Source organism: Myotis yumanensis, unplaced genomic scaffold (assembly GCF_028538775.1).
Source record: "Myotis yumanensis isolate MYYU_CA2020_CCGP unplaced genomic scaffold, mMyoYum1.0.hap1 SCAF_5, whole genome shotgun sequence".
Classification (NCBI taxonomy): Eukaryota; Metazoa; Chordata; class Mammalia; order Chiroptera; family Vespertilionidae; genus Myotis; species Myotis yumanensis.
Genome location: NW_027223756.1, coordinates 55,076,262 through 55,101,636, shown reverse-complemented (window position 1 = coordinate 55,101,636; position 25,375 = coordinate 55,076,262). Strand labels below are relative to the sequence as shown.

General features: G+C 34.0%; 1 protein-coding gene across 4 annotated transcripts in view; it reads left to right on the top strand.

Moving 5' to 3' along the window:
- LRBA (LPS responsive beige-like anchor protein) overlaps positions 1 to 25,375 on the top strand; it is a 554,804-nt gene that overhangs the window by 384,312 nt on the left and 145,117 nt on the right. For all 4 annotated transcript variants that reach the window (XM_070415300.1, XM_070415301.1, XM_070415299.1 and 1 more), the window contains 4 exons: positions 8,098 to 8,215; positions 10,299 to 10,401; positions 13,425 to 13,540; positions 17,285 to 17,397. In XM_070415300.1, the coding sequence (XP_070271401.1) occupies positions 8,098 to 8,215; positions 10,299 to 10,401; positions 13,425 to 13,540; positions 17,285 to 17,397 (450 nt within the window). The remainder of the gene's footprint in view (positions 1 to 8,097; positions 8,216 to 10,298; positions 10,402 to 13,424; positions 13,541 to 17,284; positions 17,398 to 25,375) is intronic.

Below are 25,375 nucleotides of genomic sequence, written 5' to 3'. Positions count from 1 at the left end.
ACCGGTTTCGGCTCCTTTTTTAGACTCTTGCTTAAGTTTTCGGTATTAAAGTGAGGCTGACTATAAATGAATTATGGAGCTTCAAATTTTTTTGCCTTTGTCCTATAGTCATTTTTGTAATTTAAGGTTAGGTAAAGGTTGGCTGTGAACCTGTTCTGAGAGAAATTACCTTGCTATAATGATAGTAGCCAGCAAATATATTATAAATTAAGATTCTCAAATCACATGACTTATTAAATCAGTTTAAAGCACACAATGAGAAGAAAGGGAAGTGAGATGAACTAAGTTAATATACTTAGGATAGAATGCAAGCAGACTGGAAGAACTTAAATCCTGTTTATACAACGTTGATGTGTCCTTTCTCTGCCTCATCAACCTATTGATAGTATTATGAATACCCGTGTTTTGGTTTGAACTAGGGAATGCACACATGGAAAATGCCGCAGGCCAATGAAAACTACTTGCTCTATTGAAGAGTTGCAGCATCGAGTGTCCCTGACCACAGATGAATAGTTACTGCAAGCTAACAGTTTGTTTTGCCAAAAGTTCACCAGTGAAGATATGAGACTCCCGGGCCAGAACAAAGATCTTTCTTATAGCACAATTATGAGGTGACTAAGAGGGGTGCTATGGACAGAATTATGTCCCTCCCCCCTTCATATGTTGAAACTCTAACCCCCATTGTGACTATATATGGAGATAGGGTCTTTAGAAGATAATTAAGGTTTTATGAGGTCATGAGCTTGGCACCCGAATCCAATCAGACTGTTTTTGTAAAAAGGGGAAGAAAGATCTCCCCCTTGTTCCACTAGAGGATACTGTGAGAAGGCGGAGATCTATGAGCCAGGAAGAGGGTTCTCTCCAGGAACCAGATCTGCTAGCACCTTGGCCTTGGACTTCTCAGTTTCCAAGACTGTGAGAAATATATTTCTGTAGTTAAAGCCACGCAGCCTGTGCTATTTTGTATGCAGTCTGAGCAGACTGAGATAAGAGACCCAGGTAGATACTGTGTACCCCAGTGAGTTTACATCCCAGTTGAGCAATGTCAATCTTCAAGAACCCTAAATGTGTACACTGGGCAGTAAAGTCTGGCCTTTGCTCCAAAAGGTGTCATTATCTTTATTATACTGGGCAATAAACAAACCTGCCCTTGGCTCTAAGGGAGACATTATCTGTCTCTTCCAAGGCTGTTCACTATACAAACTTGTATTTTGTTTTTTACTTCTGTACTCTGCTATGTTTGAGAACAAAAGCACATTTCTTGAAGATACATTCTTTACTTAGTTTAAATAGCTTACTCACCAGAGAAACTTCCAATCATATTATATCTGCTACAAAGAAGTAAGTAGTTTAGCTACAGGCTGATACTACTCTAACTTGAAGCTTTGCTTCATATATCTAGGCAGGATTTTTGATAACAATCTGAGGCTGAGATTGAATTCATAAGGTAAGAATTTGCATTGAGAAGAAAGATAGTGCTCATTGATTGTTTTAACAGTATATATTATAGAACAATCTAATATATTTAAAATTAGACAGTTTTTATTAGTGCTGACTTAAATCCAACTCTTTGTTAAGGAGTAGAAAGCTCAACTTCAGAGAGTCAGTTTGTGAAATAATAGGCAAAAATACTTCATAACTTGATTTCAGTGACAATAGCATGTTACTGATATACGTTTTTGAGAAGTGATTAGGAATCTTTCCAAGCAAAATAGAAAAATTATTGCCCAGCCAATGTAGTCCAGTGTTTGAGTGTTGACTTATGAACCAGGAGGTTACAGTTCAGTTCCCAGTCAGGGCACATGCCTGGGTTGCAGGCTCAATCCCCAGTAGGGGGTGTGCAGGAGGCAGCCAATCAATGATTCTCTCTCATCATTGATGTTTCTATCTCTCTCTCTTCCTTTCTCTCTGAAATCAATAAAAATATATTTTAAAAAATAAATTATCATTTATATTACTGTTTTCCCCATATCATACCTGTAAGGAAAATTTAAATATAGATATAAATACAAAGTTAGGCATAAGTGTTAAACCATTTTGGGGGGAAATTAGCTAATGTAAGGAAATGTTTTAGCCTTTCTCTTATTTTAAGAATATAGATTAATACATAAATTTATGCATAACTTACCATATTAATAAAATGAAAGAGTATTGGTGTAATTATCTTATCAAGACATTTTTTTTTAATTAGACAAAACTCTTTTCTGGATAAAGGTAATAAAAACTTGCTAAGGCACCAGACTATATCTTTTAGTAACACTTTTATTCAAAACATTGAGATTTTTTTTCTGCAGATAAAAGGTAATTCCTTTATCACTTATGCTAAAATCAGATGGATGTTCATACTTTGTTTATGATAAAGTTGACTTGGTTACTTTGTTTTATTATGTTTATATCTTAAAAGGTACCTCCAAACCCATATATTTCTATTTTAATTTAGGTAGTTATCTAAGTTCAATCTACTCTTTTTCTGAAAATTTAATACCTAGCTTTTTACTTCATGTACTGCTATGAAAAATAAAGTAATATGCAGTCATGGTCCTTAATATTGTTCTTGAATATTCTTTTGTGGTTAATTTTTGATTCTTCTTTTAAAAAAAGTAATCAGACTGCAGATATAGTTTCTTACAAATAAACTAAATTAAAAATTAGTAGGATGATTGATAAATACCTTCTTTGTTCTGCTTCTTCATGACCATATTTGGCTTTTGACTCATTATGATACATATTAAATGTTCAATAAATGATTGCTTTTATGCTACATCATTTATAATGTAAATTATTTTTTAGCTGAAGAATATTGAAAATAAAACAGAACTAACTAAAGATTGTGAATTATTTACAGGCCAAAGGCTTAAAGGTGCATCACTCCAGCACAAATATTAAATTATGAAATGGGAATTTCAGTTTGCCATAAATCTGTCTGCCATAGCAGCTTAAAATAAAATAGTCTTGCCCATCTAAAGCAACATCAATTTGCCAGTCAGTGCTTCATGTATCAAAGAACATTCTGTGAAAATATCAATATCATTGGTTAATATAAATGAAATTAATTTTTAAAGCTGGGCTAAAGGTTGACATCTGAAAAATTGCATTACTTTGCAGAAGAGAAATTTCTGTCTTGTAGTGAAATTTCAGGTCATGAGGGCAAGTAATTTTCACAATCTTCAATGGGAGCCAGTGAAATATGAACTTCATTGTCACCTAGCCCCAAAGCGATAAGATAAAATGAGCTGATACATCATTTGCTGTGGTTTTATCATCTCCCTCAGTAATTGGAAGAGAAAACATAAGAGTGTATGTGTTTGTATGCTCCCCACTTGTCCCTCCCAGCTGCCCCATCATCCACACCCAGGCTAAAACAATTTTAGCCCAATCAATACAGAGGTCACATAGCATTTTATTTATATATTTTTTATTTTTCATACTGACTAAACTGCCAAGTAGAACATTAGAGTAATGAATATGTTTAATTGAATTTGTCACCCATGAAAATACTAAGGAGAATACTGTACTGCATCATAGTACTAGTAAGCAGGAGGAGGAAATTTACTATAGAGATGAAAAAAATTACTCATAATTTAAAAGTTAATTTTCTGTTGTATTTATAACTTCCATATTTTTGTTAGCATCATTCTGTGTTTTTTTCAAAGTATGCTGATAATATACTTAAAAACAAAATTGCCATGTTATAGTTTACATCACAGTAAACTGTATGTCATACATCACAGTAAACTAAATGTCATTTTTACATTTAAAAAGGACCTTTAAGTTTTATTCTTATATCTGAAAACTTAAAACTAAAAGTCAAATGGTTGGTGATGAAGTAAATTCTAAACCAAGTAGAATTCAATGTTTCTAAAAAATAAGTGCTTTGCTTTGACACCAAGTTTCAGAGTAAATTGTATGCAATAAAAATCTAAAAGCTATGTTAATAATAGAGTAGTGTAACTTTCAAGTACTTGCATAAAATTACTTTGGTAAAATTATTATAAATAAAACATTTACACATATATTTAGTGGTGAGTTGATATTGAATGTTTTCAACATGGGTTTTTATTTTAAATACTATTTTATTAACGTATAATTCTTGTGACTAATTTATAATTGTATTCTATAAAATGGAATATGATGGAATATGAATGTTTTCTAGACTTTCCTAGTAGTGGTGTTATTACTTAATTGATGGCATAATTAGTTTGTATTTTGTATACTAAGTTTAAAACATTTTTCTTGATGTTAGATATATCCTTATTCTGGAAATGGTTTTGTTGTGAAAATTAAGTACTTAAATTTTGTTGGTGTATATTATCTGATTTTCTGTTATCAGATTGTTCAAAAGTCAATATGGAATTATAAGAAAGTAAAACCTCTCCAAAAATATTGGCTAATATTTGGGACTAGGATATGTAATGTAGCTTTAACCATTAAGGATAATATTATAAAAATATAACACTCCCAAAATATTTTTAAGGTAAAATATGTTTTCACTTTTTAATATAATTGCCTTACAAAAAGAACTTTAACACATTTAAAATTTATTGGTGGTAGTTTTTGTTTTTGTTTTTAACAAAACCTTTTTCTTTCCTTTTGTGAAACAAATACTGCTTTATTTTCAGAGACTAATTTAACTCTACTTTTAAAAATGCCTCATATTCATGCAGTTGGGCAATAAAGGCATGTTTCTATTTTTCTTCTTTCATAAGGAAGAGAAAATAGATGAAGGTTTTTATTTGGATACATTCATAAGCTTTGCAAACTGAATGGTTAATGGAAAAGTAAAAAAAGAAAATGCTTTACTTTCAAGTCAGTAAATGCAACAGGGTGAAGAAGTTTTCATATGTATTCATAGGATCCTATTTGAAGGGTAGAAGGAGGAAATGTGTGTATTAGTGGGGGTGAATAACATATTTTTTCAGATATAAATTTTAAAGAAGATATGGTAGCTTTTTTCAATGTAAAAAAATAGTATATATGTGTGTCTGTATTTAAAATTAAATACTGTTCTTTCCTCTCTAATTCCCTCATCTCAACATTTAACTAATAAACCATCTTGTTGAAACAAATTATTAAGAAGTGAAAATTGAATTTTCTGCTAATAATAGTACTCCCAATATTAAAACAAAGTGGTAAACATTTAAAGACAGTGCTGTGAGCTTAAGCTTTCAAGCTATTCTGGACTTGGGGTCATAACTGCAGAGCAATGGTAATGATACGGTTTCCATAGCAACTGATTCATTGGAGGGCTAGACCTCTGTCTAGGGTGCTGTCAGTGGATGTGGAGTTTCAGTGAACAGAAAGTCCCAAAGAAGGGTCTGCTTCTACCTAATCCAGTTTTAATTGAACCCTAGAGACTTTGAAGTGAAGCCTCAGACCAGGAATATACTATTCTGATAAGAAATAAACCTCTTCCTTAGCTAGGCCTCAGCTGCTTTTCAGTACTGGCACCTTTTCCTAATGAATTCTTTAAAGAAATGTTATTGTATCCATTTCAGCTAGTAATTCTGTTAGTTAAGAGAGTCTTTGTTTCTATTTAAAACCCTAGCTATCTTTACCATAAGTATAGATTTTAATTTTTTTGAAGACAGGTTAGTTTTTGTGTGTATGTAAATTTTCGGTTTTTGATACCTTTGGCAAGTTTAAATAATTTTCTTTCTCTCCTCCTATTTCTCTTCCTCAGAGTTTTAAAAAATTAACAGACCTGCTTATATTTAACTTTGGAAGCACACTGTCATATATTCAGTATGACACCATTTGTCAGATTTGAAAACAGTACAAAAAATGCTGGATGTTATTTACAAATATACATGTACTAATAGTATAAAAACTTACATGGGAACAATAAGCCTCAAACCAAGGGTAGTGATTGGCTCTGACAAAATAGGAAAATGGGATCAGGAAGGGTTAGACATGGGAATTTCAATACTATCTGAAATGCTTTATTAGTTTCTTAAATGTATGCAATAATGTGGCAAAATGTTAGGATTTTATAAGGTTGAGTAGTGGGTACCTGGGGCTCATATCATTTTCTGTAATTTTGAATAGGTTTGACATTTGGTAATAAAAAAAAAATTTTAGGAGCATGCCACTTGCTGTATTTTAAGAAGATTTTTTAAAAAAACTATACTGCTTAATGGAATGGGATATAAATTTATTTTTTGATTAATTGGAAAATGATTTTAATACATTGAAAACTGATATAATAATGTTTTATTATACTTATTTTAGTTAAAAATTGGAGTATCCTGAAATATATTTAAATCTTTAGTTGGATGACCATGCTCTTGCAATGATTGACATCACCATCATGAGCAACAGGTCTTATTATATAGCTCTATAGGTATAAAAGATGGACTTTGCAGACCAGTGTGTGATATTCTTAACATATCACACAGCTGAAAGACTCCCCTGTTTTCTTTTGATTTTCCTCTTTCACCTGTAACCCAAGTGCAGGAAAAACAAATGTAGTTTATTATAATTTCTGATGAGTTGAGTTCTAGTTTAACAGACATTTAAAACCCTTTTTTAGAAATGTGACAATGTGCTATTTATGTAAATTCTGAACTTTGGGATTTGAAAACCTGGAAGTATTCCAGACTCTTCCACTAACTTCCCAAGAGACTTTGTTTTAAGTATTGAACTTGTCTGGGTTTAGTTTCCTTACTAGTAATTGTTGGATAGATGGGAGTATGTGTTACAGAACATATATTGGATTCTCTCCAATTTGATAAGTCTAGAGTGACAAACTCAAATGCCAGTGGAAACTAGAGAGATGATAGTAAATGAATGAAAGAGTGGAAACTGCAAAAATGGAGAGTGCGTGCCAGTTTTCACCATGTGGCATATAATTTTAGATCTGACAGATAACTTCACTATTTCCTGAGAAACAAAAAAATCTGAATTTCTATATCCATTTTCTCATGGACTTTCAACTACTTGAAATTTTGTTAAATATCATACGGCTCAAACAAAAGGAATATGGGCCATATACGGAAGTTAGGCTACCATTAATTCATTGATTTAATTATTCACAAACATCTATCTTGTGTCAGATAATGTTATAGGAAATGGCAATAGAGTGTATTCAAAGTCTTTGCTCTGGTAGAACTTAGATTGTAGGAAAAATTCTTACTATTCATTACTTTTCTTCTCTTTGCTTATTCCATCTTTGTCCCTACAATGCAGTGTCATAATCGAATTTTGTTTTATTTGTACTTTTTTATAGTTTTTACTTTTGAGAGATAGAGCTTAAATGTTTAATTTGCTTTTATGGGTTTTCACCAGGTTTGGATAGCAAACACATCTCATTTTCTTTATTAATATTATATGAAGTACTGTTGTAGAGAAATTCCACGTCTGGTTTTTCTTCAACACCTTCATAGTTAAGCTTTTGAAATGAACTTAAAAAAAAAAAAAAAAGAAAACGTGAATAACAAAGCGACAAAGTGGCTTAGGACTAAAGACAGGATTACTTTTAGTTGGCAAAGCATTCTAAGCTACTGCATCTGTCACATGGGATGACAAGAATTGTAACAAGTTACTCTGACAACCATCTACTCCATAGAGAGATTATGCCGAGTTCATTTGCAGGTTTGTGTTTAGCCTGGCTGACAAAATGATACTTAACCTCTTATACAGTCACTCTTTGTGCTTTCTGAATGAGTGACTGTTGCCTTAACAGTGACCTTAAAAGTGTGATTTTTAAAAAAGTTATGCACTTCAGTATATTTTTAAAAATATGTAAAAAGTAATTCTGGGTCCATTAAAATCACATTATATGTAACTGAATTGTATATGTGATCTTTTCAGGTGTTCCTTCTTTTTAAAGTTTTACCTAAAATTTTCCATGATATGACTCAAAAATCAGTCACTAAATAATGCAGTATACATTTCCTGAAAAGAAATAAATGATATCACTGCTTTAGGAAGCCCCCAACTTTATTTATAAGTAGCTGTTTTATAATTTTACTCTGCTTCCTTTCCATAAGTTGCAATCTATATTTTTAGTCTCCTTCCAAATTATTTTAATAACTGTTCATTCAATTCTTAGAAATTATACTGTTTTTTACTTACTTGGGATTATTTTTTCCTCACTAGATCCTGGCATATACAGAAGGGCTTCATGGAAAATGGCTGTTTACAGAGATACGATCAATCTTTTCTCGTCGTTATCTTTTGCAAAATACAGCCCTGGAGATCTTTATGGCAAACAGAGGTAATATGTTGCAGAAGTCTATTGTTACAAAACTAACCTCCATCTCTTTGCATTTCGTTTTTTAATAGTATATCATGTTGTTTCCATTTTGATAGTGTTTTGTAGTCCAGCCCCTGCCCTGCTGAACTCTTTTTTGACCCACTTGCATCTTCATGGCTTTTACCCCCTTGGTCATTCTAAGAATTTTTTTGTAGTAGTTTTATTTTTCTGGCCATGTAACAAATTAGTTCAAAGCTTTATAAATATGGGAAATTACTAAGCATTTAATCACTTCTGGAATTTGATGTCCTCAATATTGCTCTGCTAGTGGAGCTCCTTCTGGAAGGTGGCTTCATTTGGAGAGGGGAAAAGGGTAATCAAATGATTCATACATTTATTTAAACTTTGGTCTAATCTATTGCCATTTATAAAGTGACCATCAGAATATGGTACTGAACTGCTCTGGTTGCTTTGTATTTCATCATTCTTGAAAGAACTAAAATTTAATTTGTGGGTTTAGAATGGAACTTGGTGAAATTCATTAAGACAAGAGAGACAAGGTCAACTTGACAAAGGTATTGTTCAGTGTGAGTGGAGGCATTTAAGAGAGAATATGTAAAACTTTAGTGCCTTATTGCACATACTCTCTGTACATAAGTAGGTTGAAGTTTTCTTGTTTTCACTTTCTATAATCTACAAGTTGTCAGTTTCAAAATCTACACATAATAATATAGTCCACGCACACTTTTTTTTTTTTCCTATATGAAATCATGTGTCTTTAGGGAATACAGGTTTCTTTAGGTAAAGATATCTTTCCCTTTCCTGTTTGGTCTCTTCCCCTGCACATACATCTTTTTCCTAGTGTAAACATTATTCTTCCAGGCAAATAATCAAGTGAATGTTTCACATTTTAGTTCAGTCTGCATTCTTGCTGCCCCAAAGGGCTTTCAGCCTTGTAGTATTTATTGCTCGTTCATGCTCATTCATTTTTCTTCTTTGAAATTTCTTATGCATCCTTGCTTTGTATGTGTGTTTTTCTATTGCCTTTCCTGCTTGATCTTGGTCATCTGCCATAGTCCCTGATAGTTTTCCTTTTGTTTTGTATTTTTCTCCAGTATTGAGCATAATAATGGATACACAAGGAAGCATTATTAACAAAGCATGTTGGGTATATATTTGACAGTTCTAAATGTTTTAGGTGTTTAGTGAATGATCATGTACTCTTTTACCTGAAACATGTTGGTAATTCCAGTGTTTGAAAGCTACACCAAATTGAAAAAAGTTTTTGGCCATAAGTATTTTTTAGGCTTGATCACTCACAGCTAATACCTGCTTCTGATACTGAAATTAATATAATTGAAATTTTAAGACTGACCAAAATAATATTTTCTAAATTCTTCCTCATGATTTTATGACTGTTATTTTCATATTTTAAAAATACAAATTTACCAATGTCTAATAAATTAACATTTATATACTGAGTATGTTTACATATATTGATGTACATGTTTTGATACTCTCAAAATATGTACTTACTAAAATAGAAATGGTCAGAAAGCATTTAAATTTGATTATTAACCATAGAGGAAAAATTTTCCTTCAGGTCGCACATTATTCTGGATTATATGAACATACAAAATGTAAACATATAAACATTATAAAAAGAATATTTTTAAAATTGTTCATCCTTGGAAATAAAATCTGTAGTCTTTTTGGTGTTAGATTGTTACCATATATAGTTAAAATTTTAAACAGTTTTTTATAGAAATTCATAGATATGTAGTTAACTTGCCAAAATTCAGTTTTGTAAATTAAACTTGTAGCTAGGTAATCTCAGCTTCATGTCACAGTAATGCAACAACAGTTGTTACAATCTGACAGCATTTAGGAAGAAGCTGTCTAAGGTATGAGTTTATAAGCGAAATAAATATTACCTCTGATATATTAATATTAAAACTTGAATGCACTATGATAAAAGTAATATGCCAAGAATTGTATTTAATAAATATCTGGATTAAGAGTAAATATTTTATCAGATCAAAAAGTCTATATACTAGAAAGAAAATCATTCTGTGTTCTAATTATTGAAAATTATTTTCCATAGTTGCTGTAATGTTCAACTTCCCAGACCCTGCAACAGTCAAGAAAGTGGTTAACTACTTACCTCGTGTTGGTGTTGGAACATGTTTTGGATTGCCTCAAACCAGGTACTCTTTTATATGAGAAAAATGTGGAAAATAATGTATATTAATATGTGTCCTTGTTTTGAAATGCATAAGCTTGTGTTTTATGTTTCATAGTGAATGATGATTATTAGTCTATTGTTTTATTTTGAGCCAACTGAACTTCTTTCTGAAGAAACTAGAAAAAGAGGAGCAAATGTAAACCAAAGTGAGCTGAAAAAAAAAAAAAGCATGAAGGCAGGACATCAATGAAAAGTAAAAATAATAAAGAAAAATTGATGTAATGAAAAGTTTTTCTGTAAAGATTAAACAAAAATATAAAACTTATAAACAAAGAGAAAGAAAATACTAATTACCAATATCAAGAATGAGAGACTATCACTATTATCTTCTCTGATAGTAGGTACTGATTCATCATCAATACAATTTTGTTAACAAATTGAAAAGTGTGAAGAGAACCAGTGGGATTTTTCTGTTGATTGCTTTAAACATATTAGCTGTAGAAATTTAGTTTACTTTTAGCATACCTAATTTTGTATTGATTTGAGTTGTTTTTTATTAGTGTTTATTTCATTTTTTTACAGTAATATCTTGTTACAAATGCACTTGAAATAGAATGAATAAACAACAGTCAGGATGTTAGTCATCCTGAGGCTGGATGCTTGTCCAAGGTGAAGCCCCTCTTGGCAGTGTTCCCCACCAAGTCCACCTCTCCACAGGCTGCTTGACTGTCTGCATGACTGGGAACTTAACTTTACTCATAGCAAGTTATCCGAGAAAATGCAAGGCAGATGCCCCAGTTTCTTCTCTATGGCCTACCCTTGATAGTACTGTGCCCTCATTTTTGCTACATTCTATTTGTTGCAAGTGAGTCATTAAATGCAGCTCATGTGCCCTGGCCAGTGTGACTCAGTGGTTAGAGTGCAGGCCATGTACCAATGGGTCTTGGGTTTGACTCCCAGTCATGGGCACATGCCTGGGTTGCAGGTTTCATAGTAGAGGCACATATGGGAGGCAACCAATCAATGTGTGTCTCTCTTTCTCTTTCTCTTCTCCTTCCTCTTTTCTCATCCCCTCCCTCTTCCTTCCCTTTCACTCTTTAAACTCAGTGGACAAAATATCCTCAGGTGAGGATTAACAACAACAACAAAAAATATAGCCTAGGCTCTAGGGAAGAGGAATCAAACTTCACCTTTTAAAGAGGAAGTATCAAAGAATTTGTGGACATGCTTTAAAACTACTAATGATCACTGCTTTTAAGTAAATAGGGCACATAAAGAGGCCCCTCTGGGTTATAAGCAATAGTTGCTTTACAATGCAAATCAGTTAATTTTATAATGTAACTAGATGCCCGATGCACGAAATTCATGCAAGAGTAGGCCTTCCTTCCCCCAGCTGCGGGCACCGGCTTCCCTCCAGCACCCAGGAGCCGGGCTTCTCACCGGCACCCGGGACCTGGGCTTCCCTTGCAGAGGGAGGCGCCACCCACCCACTGTAGCCTACTGGTGGGTGGCCTGGGCCTCCCTCTTTGGGGCGATCGTGGAGCCCCCAATTGATCGCCCCTCCAGCCAGTGGCCTGAGCCTCCCTCCATGGGGCGATCATGGGGCGATGGCTAGTCCCCCAACCAATCCCATCACACCTGCCTTGGCTGGCCTGGTGCCAGTGGGTGTCATAGCATGGTCAGGATTTGCATATTACACTTTTATTATGTAGGTTGGGGAATTTAAGGGTTCAGAAGGAAGCAGCTCAGAATTGTATAGATTTCCTTATCTTAATAATAAAAGATTTATTTTTTTCTATTGTAAAAAGGTTTTATTTATCACCTAATAATGTGTTATCATACTTGGGAATTTTAGTAATGTTTTCCTATAGTTAAAGCTAAAAGACTTAACTCAATAAATCCATCACTTAAATAGATTTTCAGCACTTACAATGGTATATTTTATATTCATACAATGGAATACTGTTTAGCAATCAAAATAGACGAACAACTAATACATGCCAGCACATTGATGAACCTCAAAAACATTTGTGGTTAGTGAAAGAAGCCTGATGCAAAAGACTACATGATTCTAATTCTGTTCATCTGACATGTCCAGAAAAGGCAAGTTTATAGAGACAAAAAGCAAATTGATAGTTGCCTAGACCTGGGGATAGGAATGGTGATTAACTATAAATAGGCCCAAGGCAAGTTTTTGTGGTGATGAAAATGTTCTCAAGTGCACTGTGGTGACAATTGCACAATTCTAGAAATGTAATTTTAAAAAATCATTGAATAGTATACTTAATAATAGGTAAATTTTATGGTATGTAAATTACACCTTTGTAAATAAAGCTATTTAAAAAATAGCTACCTTGTCCTGAGTTATAAAATATAACTTACCTGAAATTCTATGCCCTGAATAGAATAATTAATCCTGCTACTGATTTCCCAGTGCTTCTCATTATTGGTTGGTTGTATCCATCGTTATTTACATTGCATCAAGAAAACAGAAAACTTCATCTTCTATTAAGATGTATAAAAAAAATAATTTTTTTTAACCTCTATCCTACCCTTGAATAGACCACTAAAGAGTTTACTATCCTCTTTTCCCTGTTACAAAGGGTATGCAAACATAATATTTAGCTGTATGAGGACAAATGTGTTATCTTTATGTAATGACTATTAAGATTGATAAAAATATTAATACAAATTTATATGTATTTTTAAGGTACTATAATTCCTTTTATATCAATAAAGCAGTGAATTATTAATTATCCTATTATTAATCAACCTATGGAGCCTAGATATTATAATGGCATTGTAATAAAAGCTTACCTTAATGAATAGAACATGTATAATAGACCTGTGGCTAGTCCACATCATTTGTTTAACCATTAATTGTAGATGGAAACATCTCTAGTACTCATTAGTATAACATAAATAGAACTTTTCAGAATATACTGGTATCATTTTGAATAAGTAAAGATATTCATGATTTATTATTGTGGTATAATCTTAAGTTCAAATTGATTCTACATCAATTTCCTTTTTTTTTTTTTACAGGCGTATCTCATTAGCTAGTCCACGTCAACTTTTTAAAGCTTCTAATATGACTCAGCGATGGCAGCACAGAGAGATTTCAAACTTCGAGTACTTGATGTTTCTCAACACAATAGCAGGTAACCTAAGCTCACATGTTGACTTATTTCAAAGATTAAACTGTTTACTGTGACATGATTAGATTATTTTGATTACTGATATATGTAGCTTATTTTTATTTTTATTATTACTAAGTAAATATACCTTATCAAGAGTAGTTTTGATAATTGAGTTTAAAGCTTTGTATACGAACAGTTGGCTACTTGAGAAAAATAAAAAATGGGTATACACAGTCTTTTCCAAAAATATAAAATGACAGTTTACAACTAACTATTCAATATAGTAAGAATGGACTCACTATGGAATAGAAGGAATGAATAACCATAACAAATCCTAAGAATCTTTTAACAACTTAATTATAAATGTATTATGTGTTAAGTCAATGAAACACAAAGTAGAAAAAAGAAAACTGTGGTTAAATATTAAGTAAAGCAATATTATGACCAATATATGAAAATATAAAGATTAAATGGTCCTGTACAAGATCTATAATCATATAATATTACTAAAGATTACCTATTGAAACTGTTCACTTTTAAAGACTAAAGAATAGAAATGTGTCATTACTTTTTATTTGTGATGATTTGCATAAAGAAAACAAGGAATGTAATTATGAGACATTTGAGATTTAGGTCAAGAATCTGACAGTTTATATATTTGAGGCACAAAGGAGATAAGAGCATAAGGCATGTTGCTTAATTTCACAGAAGTTATTTTAAGTAAAAATGGGAGCATTTACGTGATTCTAGAGCAAAGGGGTATAGAATCAATAAAAATTACAAAATAACCCTGGCTAGGTGTTAGTTGGAGCATCACCAAAAGGTTTCAGGTTCAATTCCTGGTCAGGTGCACATACCTAGGTTGTGGGTTGGATCCCTGAGCACGATGGTAGGCAACCAATCGATGTTTCTCTCACATAGGTGTTCCTCTCTCTCTCTCTCTCCCTCCCTCCCTCCCTCCCTTCCTCTCTCCCTCCCTCCCTCCCTCCCTCCCTCCCTTCCTCTCTCTCTAAAATCAATAAAAATATAAACTTCCAATTGGTAGGAGTAAGGGAAAAATATCAGGAAAGATTTCATGTTTGAGTAAGGATAGCTATTACTTTAATTAAATGAGGAGGTAGTTGGGAGAGAAGTTATTTTATGTAAAACTGAAGGCATAACCCAAAAAAAGATAAGTGGAAAATTATGAAGTAAAGCTAAAGAACAATTAATGGTATAGTGATATGCACACACACACACACACACACAAGATATTTATTATATGTAAAGTAGTCCTCCCCATTCATGTGGCAAACGTTCAAAGACACCCCCCCCGCAATAGATCCCTGAAACCACGAATAGTACCAACCCCATTTACACTATATATTTTGCTCTATATACTTATACTTTACAGCTTCTGACTGTCAACATTACTGCGCTTGTGCTTTAGAGCCATTATTACATAAAATAAGTGTTACCTGAATGCAAGCTCTGAGATGCTCCACAGTCAGTCTGATAACCAAGATGGCTGCTGAGTGACTAAGGGTGGTGGTGTCTACCAAATGGATGTGCTGGACAAAGGGATGGTTCATGTTCAGGTGGACAATGCAGGATGCTGGGAGATTTTATCACACCACTCAGAATGGTGTGCAATTTAAAACTTATGAATTGTTTATTTCTAGAATTTTCCATTTAATATATTTGGATCACAGTTCACGGAGAGTAACTGAAAATGAAGAAAAGAAACCATGGATAAAGGGGACTACTGTATATGTGCATATATATGTGTCTGTGTGTGTATATTTGTGTGTATGTATGTATGTATGTGTGTGTGTGTGCATAAAAAGTACATATTCCTAAAGGTATAATGAGAAAGAAAACTAGAAAGGTTGTGTGGAATTGACTTTCTGTCAATTTAGCAGTCAATTCATTGGGAAACTTGTGAAAGTTTTTGAACAAATGAATGATAATAGAACTGTGTGAAAAGGTAACTTGGAGGCAGAATGAAGGATACATTGGAGTGGAGAGAGGCTAGGCAGAATCAAATTTAGGAAGCAATTATAAGTAAAAAGAAATGAGGGCCTGCATTAGAGAGATGACAGTGGTAATTAAAACATAATATTAAATAAGAATTTACAAGGTACAAACTGTTTGATATCAGCTAACTGTGTCATTGCTTGTCATTAGTTTGGAGGAGGTATAGGAGAGTATGGCAGCATTCGGGAGTGAGGGGAAGTAACATTGATGATGGTGTTCATTATGTTCAGAGGATCATTGGTTTTGAAAGCTGTCACAGAAATTTCAGAGTAATTTGGTGCAACTTCTTCATTTTACAGATGACTAATGACTGCCCACAGGGCTCAGATCACTTAAACTTGGTTGATTAGTTGGTCCGTTGGTTAAATAATGGCAGAGAAATGAACCTAGTTTTGAAAAGCTCTAAGAATTGCAAATTATTTTTTTAAAGTTTTAATAAAGAATATTTTATTTGGTGCAGGCTTTCAAGTAACAAAAAATAGTCAAAGGTAGTTTATGAGAACATAATCATGGGGGCCAGAGTTTGAATGTAGTTTGACCATTACTAGTTACTACATTGTTTTGGGTAGATTAACGTTTTGTGCCTCAGTTTTTTCACATGTAAAATGGGGATGATACTAATTTCATAAGGTTATTGTGGGGATTAAATGAAATAATGTATGGATAGCACTGAGAGCAATATCTGGCACTCAAAAAAGTTATTTTTATAAAATTATACTCTTGAACCTTCTCATCATTTTATTTTATTACTAGAGCCCGGTGCACAAAATTCGTGCACTGGGGCGAGGGGGTGTCCTTCAGCCCAGCCTGCACCCTCTCCAATCTGGGATCCCTCTCACAATCTGGGACTGCTGGCTCCTAACCGCTCACCTGCCTGCCTGTCTGATTGCCCCTAACCGCTTCTGTCTGCCAGCCTGATTACGCCCTAACCGTTCCCCTGCCAGCCTGATTAACACCTAACTACTCCCCTGCCTGCCCGATCGCCCCCAACTGCCCTCCCCTGCAAGCCTGGTCCCCCCCAACGGCCCTCCCCTGCCAGCCTGATCTCGCCCCAACTGCTTTCCTCTGCCAGCCTGATCACCCCTAACTGCCATCCGCTGCCAGCCTGATCTCGCCCCCAACTGCCCTCCTCTGCTGACCAGTTTGGTTCTGATTGGTCGGTTTCTATGCCAGTCAGCGTCAAAAACTCCACCTCCTAGGCAGCCATTAGCTCCTCACATTTGACCCAGATTTGGTTCTGACTGGTCAGTTTCTATGCCAGTCAGCGTCAAAAGCTCCGCCTCCTAGGCAGCCATTGGCTCCTCACAGTTGACCTAGATTTGGTTCTGATTGGTCAGTTTCTATGCCAGTCAGCGTCTCTGGGCCTATCAATGGGGCCTGATCAGAAAGGCAGGGCTGAACAGCAGCCCTGGTGGAGACCTGGAGAGAAATGGTGGCATGGCTGCTGACCAGGCCCAGAGCTAAAGAGAGAGGCAAGTGCTGATCAACAGCTGCCACAGAGGCTATGGATCAGACCCTGCTTCTGTCTTTAGGCCTCTCTCTGGGCCTAATTCGTAGCCCCCTCAGCAGTTAGAGCTGGGTCACTGTGCCTGCAGCCATAGCAGTCAGTGCTGGGTCACCATGGCAACCCAGCGCTGACTGCAGGACTGACTCCCAGTTAGTCGAGCCTCCTGGTCGCTGTGGATGTGACAGACCCTTGGTTTTTATATATTAGGATTTTAGATTGAGTGACTGTTTTTTCTCTTCCAGGACGGAGTTACAATGACTTAAATCAGTATCCAGTGTTTCCCTGGGTCATCACTAATTATGAATCAGAAGAATTGGATCTTACCTTGCCAAGTAACTACAGAGATTTATCTAAGGTAATTTCTCAGTAATTATCTGAAATATAATTGTCTTACATTTAAAATATATTTGAATATATTTAATTTTCACATTACTTTTTAAAAATCTTTTAATAATTAGAACTTTAGTATATTTATCTTTTAAATGTATGTTAGTATTCTCCAGTTTAAAATTGAAAAATATAATATACAGAAAGACTCGATGCCAATTAAAAATAATAGCTTATATATATTTTTCCATATGCGTTCAAAAAGACATTATTCTCAGATAGCATCTTCTTCTAATTGTGTTAGTATTGTATAAAACTTACAAAGAAAATCATGGAAACTTCTCATCAGTACTCTTATAAAAGGACAAGTAGCCCTTCACTATTGCAGCTCTCCTAACCAACCTCCCTGCTACCTCTTTCTCTTCTCTCACCCATTCCTTGTTCAACGGATTCTTTTTAAGTTTAATGTTGAATTATATAACCCCAGTGCTTAAACTTTTCTTCACTTATTGGAAGCAGAACAAATATTTCCCATGTTAGAGCTTTGCTTTCTCTGCCTTCACTGTTCATCTTCCTGCTTTATAAGCAGCTGACTGGCTCCGCCTTTAGATCACCTCCTCATAGAGACAACTGCTGACTGCCTTTTTCCCGTTAGTCCGCTCTGTTTCTTTTCAAGCACTAAGACATCCTGCATTTTACGTATCTTTCTACCTATTTTTATTGGTTCTTATCTCCCTCACTAAGCTTTTTTTATAATGATAGAGTTCTTGTACATAATTATTTCTCCAATGCCTAGCACAGAGCCTGCCATTCAATAAGTGTTAAATGAATTAAATAATAAAACACATAATGGCATTTCCCCCCAGTTATAAAATATTAATATTAAATGTATTTGATTTTTTAATATGCTGAGCTAAATAAGCTATTCTGAGAAAGATAAGTATCACATGATCTCACTCATATGTGGAATCTAATGAACCAAATAAACCGATGAACAAAATTGAGGACTTTATTAGTTTGACGTGTGTAATGAGCCATGAAGTAGGTCAGTAGTAAACACTGGACACTATTCTTGGGTAATTATAGCCTAGACTCTTTATTATTTGAATTTCATGTACAGAAAAGTAAAATTTCATTTTTTGTTAATTTGTTAAAATGTAAATGTGCTTCACAATATAAATCACATTTCAATAAATAACCTTTCTAGGGTTTTAGAATAATTGCCCTTTTTTTTTCTTTTTCTTAACTGAGTCCTTCAGTTCGGACTTCTACTTAAACACATAGCTTATTAAGACTTTCTTGTGCTGTAGAGGATTTTTTTGTATGCTCCTCAAGATGCAGTTGGTAGTAGGATGGATTGTGGATAGGGTGCATATTTCTGTCTTGATGGAACAGTTACTAATGGTGATAAGTGGGAGCCTGTTTGTATATTTCTACGGAGGCTGTATTTCTGTCTTGTGCCATCATTGTCCCTGAGCAAGAGTTCCTGCAGCCTATTACCTGCTCACACCACTGTTCTTTGCCGACTGCCTCCTTTCTCTGACCCTCATCCTTTTTCTCTGTCCCACTAAAAATCTTGCCTGGCCAGAGAAAGCCACACATTTATTTTTAAATTTAGGCTTTATGATGTTTTCATTATGAGAATTCATGGAAATGATATTAACAAAATGCTGTTATAGATTATTTGCCAGCTAAACAGGATTCTTTATTAAAATTGAATTTTATTTGTATATTACTATTTAAGCTATTTCTAAGTAACCTGCCACATACTTTTGTTGGGTGGGTAAAAGACTGTTTTAGCTATAACTTATCTTCTGTATGTGATAAATGAGGAGAGGGCCCAGTTCAAAATCAAAAAGAGAGTTGCTTTTATTAGTCTCTATCCATGTATTTCATATCCACTATTGAAACATAAAAATACCATTTTTGTGATTTAGTGCCTTAAATTTTATCTATTTTTATATTATAAGATTTTGTGAAAGATTTGTATTTTGGGCTGAGGAAGGAGTGTTTATAAAGAGTGCTTACAACAAGAACTGAAGGTTACACAGTTGAATAGCAAACAATAGTGTAATTAGAAGGGCTGGGAAGAAGTGGGGAGCTCTAACACTCAGCCACATATAGGTAACATCTCCTTTCCTACAAAGCAACAGTAGCTCGAATGCTCCATTCATTCAAGTTCGTGAAAGTGGAAGTCCACTAATACTTATTGTTTCCATTTAAATATTGATGGAAATCAAATAGTGAGTTTGGAATTACAACATTAATTTTAGTGAAATAAAAGTATCAGATACTTGAAAATTATAATTTACACATATGGAATACTGGTAATTGTTTATAAAAACATTTCACTCCTGTTGGTGTTAAAGACTGCCACAATGTGTACAGTATGATTCCATTTTCAAATATCGGCTTATGCACATATTTTCAGGATGCATCTCATATGAGCTATATGAAGTGAGCTATATCTCCATGAATAATGACTATAATAGAATTATATTAAAATTTTCCCATAGTATACATTTAACAACCATTACTATTTGTTTAAATAAACTTGCAAAATTGAAGAAAACATTGTGTGTAAAGCTTAATTTAAAACAAACAGTTCTTATCCCTATTCTTGAATAGATAATATAGCCTGACTAGCTTGAAAATGTATTGAATTATTTATGCATATTTATGTCCCTTTAATTTTCCCAAAGCTGGTTTTCAGAGGGGTTTTTGATACACGGCTACAATTTTATTTGGCAATCTCTTCCATATTGCACAGGGAATTTTCTTTCTCAAGCTGAATTAATGTAAATAACACTCTTTCCTCTGTATTATTTTTTTCTGATAATTTTTTTTTTGAGGAAAGAAAATGTCTGAAAAGAACAATGTAAAAAATGTTTTCTTGAAGTTACAAAATTTTATTTTATGTACAATTGTAATAATTGCAAGTTAGTATTGTCAATCTTTTAGGAAATCAGATCTATTTTAGTCTGAAAAATCTGATGAAAATTACATCTTTTCTTGTATTGAGAAAGCCCTCCTTTAACATAATGGTTTAATTCTTTCACAGCTGGAAAAAGTAGGGGTCGATTTTGAGGTTGATTTTTTTTTTTTTTTGCCTTGACTTTCCCAGGCTTTATATCATGAGTCTAAAATTCTTCTGATGAGAAGACAGATCTAACCATGCATAGACTTTGGAGTGACATTAATTTATATTTTATAAATATATATTGATTTTTATATTTTGACAACCTCCTTGACAGAAATAAGAAGCAACATTCTCTTTTTGTCCTTTATAAGAAATAATTAGAGTTGGAATATATTTACAAAATGTCAGACCATAAAAACAGATTATGATGGCTGAGTGTCTCAGTACCAGGGCTTTCTTTGTAGATGAGGAAGTTTTTCTTGCTACTGTGATTTACTGTTTTTAGTAGCAGAGGGGTTGTGTAAGCCAATTTTCTAAGAGAGGAGAAACCAAGAGAGTCTGAGGCAATCATTTCTCTATTCATCCATCCACATCATTACTTGGGAATATTGAGTATGTACTGTAATCTGGATGCATATTCTATAAAACAAGTATGTTCTTAGATTGAAATGCATTTGATAACCATTCACTTGCAAATGAAGACTCCCTATGGAATTCAGGAGCTAGAAACATCCCATTTTATTGTTAACTGATATTTACTGAGGACTTACTATATGTCAGGCTGTTATCTAAGTATATTACATGTGTTAACTCTTAATCCTCACAAAGACCTTTTAAGATAGGTGACACTATTAATTGCCTTTTACAGAGACAGAAACTGAGGCACTGTGAGGTTCTGCAACTTCCACACGGTTTCAGAATTCAAACACGAAGCTAGTGTTTTTCAAATTGCCATTTAGAGCTAGCATTTTTTTTAAAATGATTAGAATAGTGTAGTATTACATAAGAAAAAAGAAGTATCAGTGTGCATCCTCTATGAATCTTCTGCTTATGGTGTGTGTGTGTGTGTGTGTGCATTTTATGTTTGCATTGGGTTAGGATTTAAAGCAGGGATAGAGTCTTAGCTGGTTTTGTTCAGTGGATAGAGAGTCGGCCTGCAGACTGAAGGGTCCTGGGTTTGATTCTGGTCAAGAGCACATACCTGGGTTGGGGGCTTGATCCCCAGTAGGGGCATGCAGAAGGCAGCCAATCAGTAGTTCTCTCTCATCATTGATGTTTTTTATCTCTTTCTCCCTCTCACTTCCTCTCTGAAATCAATAAAAATATTTAAATAAGTAAGTAAGTAAATAAATAAATAAATAAATAAAGCAGGGGTAGGGAAAGTCCAGCCCTCGGGCCCTATAAGGCCCAAGAAAACATTTGGTCTAGCCCTGCCAAGGCACTAGGGGTGACTTAGGTAAATGTTTGACCAATATAGCAGGCTAATTTTTAAGTTAATAATTTTGTATGGCCCGCGAATGATGTTATAAATATCCAAATGGCTCTTAACAGAAAAAATGTTTCCCACCCTGAAGTTTGAGAAACAAATTGCTATGCTGTCTCCTACTTTTGACATCAGTGGCTAAATCTGTTTTAATGTTATTTTATCAAGTAGCCTTTCACCACTTGAAAAGGAAAGCTTTCCCGAATTGCCCACTCTTGGGGTGTTTGTTCCAGGTGATGCTCCAAGCTGTTGTGACTTCACCTGTTTATGGAAAAGCTGATTATTTGGTTAAAACTAGAGAATTCCTGATGTTACTACTGTAACAAATTATTAATTTGTTATTGTTTTTTTTCATTTATTGGTGTGTTTTTTTTACTGAGTAATATTGCTCTCCAGGGATTCTCAGTTTCTGGAGATTTGAGAGAACAAAATCAGGTAGTTACTGTTGTACTAAATAGTAAACCAAAAATTGGGGGAGAAAACCACGACTGGCCAAAGTATAAGCAGGCATTTTATTTTTAATAATTAGTTTTTACATTTTAAAATGAAGGAAAATACTGAAAGAGAGTTTGAGATCGAATCGAGGGAAAAGAAAAACCATCCATTTTTCATCTTTGGAGGACAAGCATAACATGAGTTGTTTTGGTTCAGAGGCAGAAACATGAAAAGTCAACATTAGGGGAAGATGATCCTGTGCTGTATTCTCCTGACTCCTATTTTGCAATGTGGGAATCTGAGGAAAGTTTTCTATCATCAGATCTTCAAACGGAATGTTAAATTTTTATCCAGGTCCCAATAAATCATAGTTTCTTCTTTTTTAACCTATGTTACAATGCTTTACCATTCACACTCTGTTAAAATGGCAGCTTCCATTGCCCTTATCTGGATCAAAATGTTTCTGAAGAGTAAATTCTCAGATAAACTGAGAACTAAGGGACGAAGCTCTCCTGAATCTATTTTCTTGCTGATGAGTTCTTAGTGGTTTTCTTTCTCTCTCTCCCTCCCTACCCCCCGCCCCCTCAAGAAAAAGTAAGTGATTTTCTCTCTTGGTCTCTCATTTATCTCCTACCCTTTGGTTGTGTATTTTTATATGTGAGATATTTCTCTCTAACACACATATTTAATATATACAGCATGCATCTTAACCTGGAATTGACTACCAACGTTTAACTGTTGTTGATCAGACAACACTTCTTTATCTCTTTAAGTTTTAAGTGCTGTTTCTGACAAATGCCAGTCCTTTTAGTCTGTTCTGTAACAGATATACCGGGAATCAATATACCATCTAGATGTCACAGAGGTAAAAGAACACTCTTTTTTGGGGGGTGGGGGTGGAGAGGGCGATATTGTTTAAGTATTGTTATAACTTTCACTTTGTTTTCTATATATTGGGCTTCAATCAAACCACAGGAATTCAGACTTAAAACAAACCTTATGATATTACAACAGTAAATACAGTGTTTAAATAAAATACAAATGCACAAAGAGAAATTTAAAATTACCTCACACTTGGATATTTTTTATTGGCTGATAAAATATCTTAAGCATATTTTAATCTAATGCGTCAAACATAGATGCTATTATGTCGACATTGATTTTAGGGATTTTGTTATAAATTGCATTCCCTGGGCTTGGGGGAATTCACAGCCTAATAAGCAGAAGAATGACATTGGGATAGTTTAGCATATATTTGTAGTGTTATGAGTGAAGCTCTGGTAAGTGCCTTCCACTGTAACAAACCTTTTACATATACTCTCTTCGTTAATTCCCTCAACAGCACTGTAAGGAATGTGTTATTATCTTTATTTCATAGATAAGGAAACTAAGACATGGTGAGGTTAAGGAACTCTCCAAGGTCACACATTTCCAAGTGTTAAAGCTAGGGTTTCATCTCAGACCTGTGTCTGTCAGTGAACTGGTATATTTTAGGTATAACAAGAAAGAATAAACTTACATTTATATCTACTTCTTTCCAAAAACTACTATTCTTCCCTTTATCTGAACAAAAAGCAAGAGGTTTACTGTTTGGAGAAATTGTACCAGAGACTTTTCTAATTTGAGAACTCCAAGAACAGCAGAAGGTAATGAATGGAACACAGTGGGGATTAACTAAAAGCTTAAGTACTGAATGTGAAGGCCCCCAGACCCCTTTGCTGTCATGCTATCAGAATTCTGGCAGGCAGGCCAGTACTAACCCCACCCTGTAAGACAGAGGATTATATTATATATTATTCTTTGGGAATATTGACTTGTTCAAGAGGCAAGACCTAAAAACTACTAACGTTTAGGGATTCTACTTGAAGCTCACCTGATTTCCCTCCAAAGCAGTCTACCAGTTCATGTTGCTACTTACGCTGCATATACTTCAGTCAGCTCTTTCAGGTTTCATTTTAAAAATGAAGATATGCCCAAGTGTTAGCAAACACATAAAGATAGTCTACCATGTGAAAGGTGACAAAGACAAAACAAACAGAAAAATAAATGAAACCAGAAAAAGCAAAGACAATTTAAGAAACAGAAAAGAAGCAAGAAACAAAACAAGAAAACTCTTACAACAATAAAGCTATTCATTGATAAAAAAATTATGCTATAGGAAGTAGAATGTAGTGCAGATCTTTTCTAAAAGGAACATCAAAATGATATGTGAAAAATAGCCTGGAAAGATGAAATTAGAGGACCAGAGAGGAAATCTTCAGATTTATGTAGACTTGTGTCAGTCTGCCTGTTACTAGTAAGGGACCTTTAGACAATTACTTAATTTTGAGGGGTCTTATATAGAAAACTATATAATTATATATTGTATTCTATAGTATTTATATAATACTGAAGAAAATATGTCATGGGTACACAGACCTTTTTAAAGTTTAAATTATTACTTGTTCAATGTGTTGTAGTTAGTTTAAAATATGGCTGTGCAACTCTTTCCCCAGAATGTAAAATTAAGTTCAGGAAAGTGTGAATGCATATGTACATTTTTATATATATATATATGTATATATGGTTTTAAAATTAGAAAACAATCTGTTTTGTGTCACTATTTTTTAAACTTTACATTTATTAAGTATTAGCACTCTGTATAGCATAGTGGGTTTTCTACTGGAAGTTACCTTCCAGTGAAAGTTTGTAAATGACTAACAGAGGTTAACCTTAAACTTTATTTAAGCAGCCTTCAATGACATTGTTTTTTAACATTAGTCAGTAAATGATAAACTGAACTAACTGAAATGGATTGTGGTTAATATTACTGTCAAGGTGATGAATAATCCTGACATATACCAGCAACACATTGCCAGTCAGTAATCCTTCTCCAAGTTAAGTATTTATTCACTAATCATCCTAAGTTACTGTGGTGTGGAGTGACCATTTATTATTATTTATAAATGGATTGTTTTTTATATATAACATTACCAGTTTTATCCCATAATACTTCCTGTTTTCTTAGTTTAGTGCTGGGTATACTAACTTGGTTAGATTCAGAGTAGGGGACATGTATACTTACCATGAATTTACATAAAAACTGTTTTTAAAATACCTAGAAAAAAAATTTTTAAGTTCAGTAGTTACTGGTAGTATACGTCTGATTTCAGGCTGGGATATTTTGTC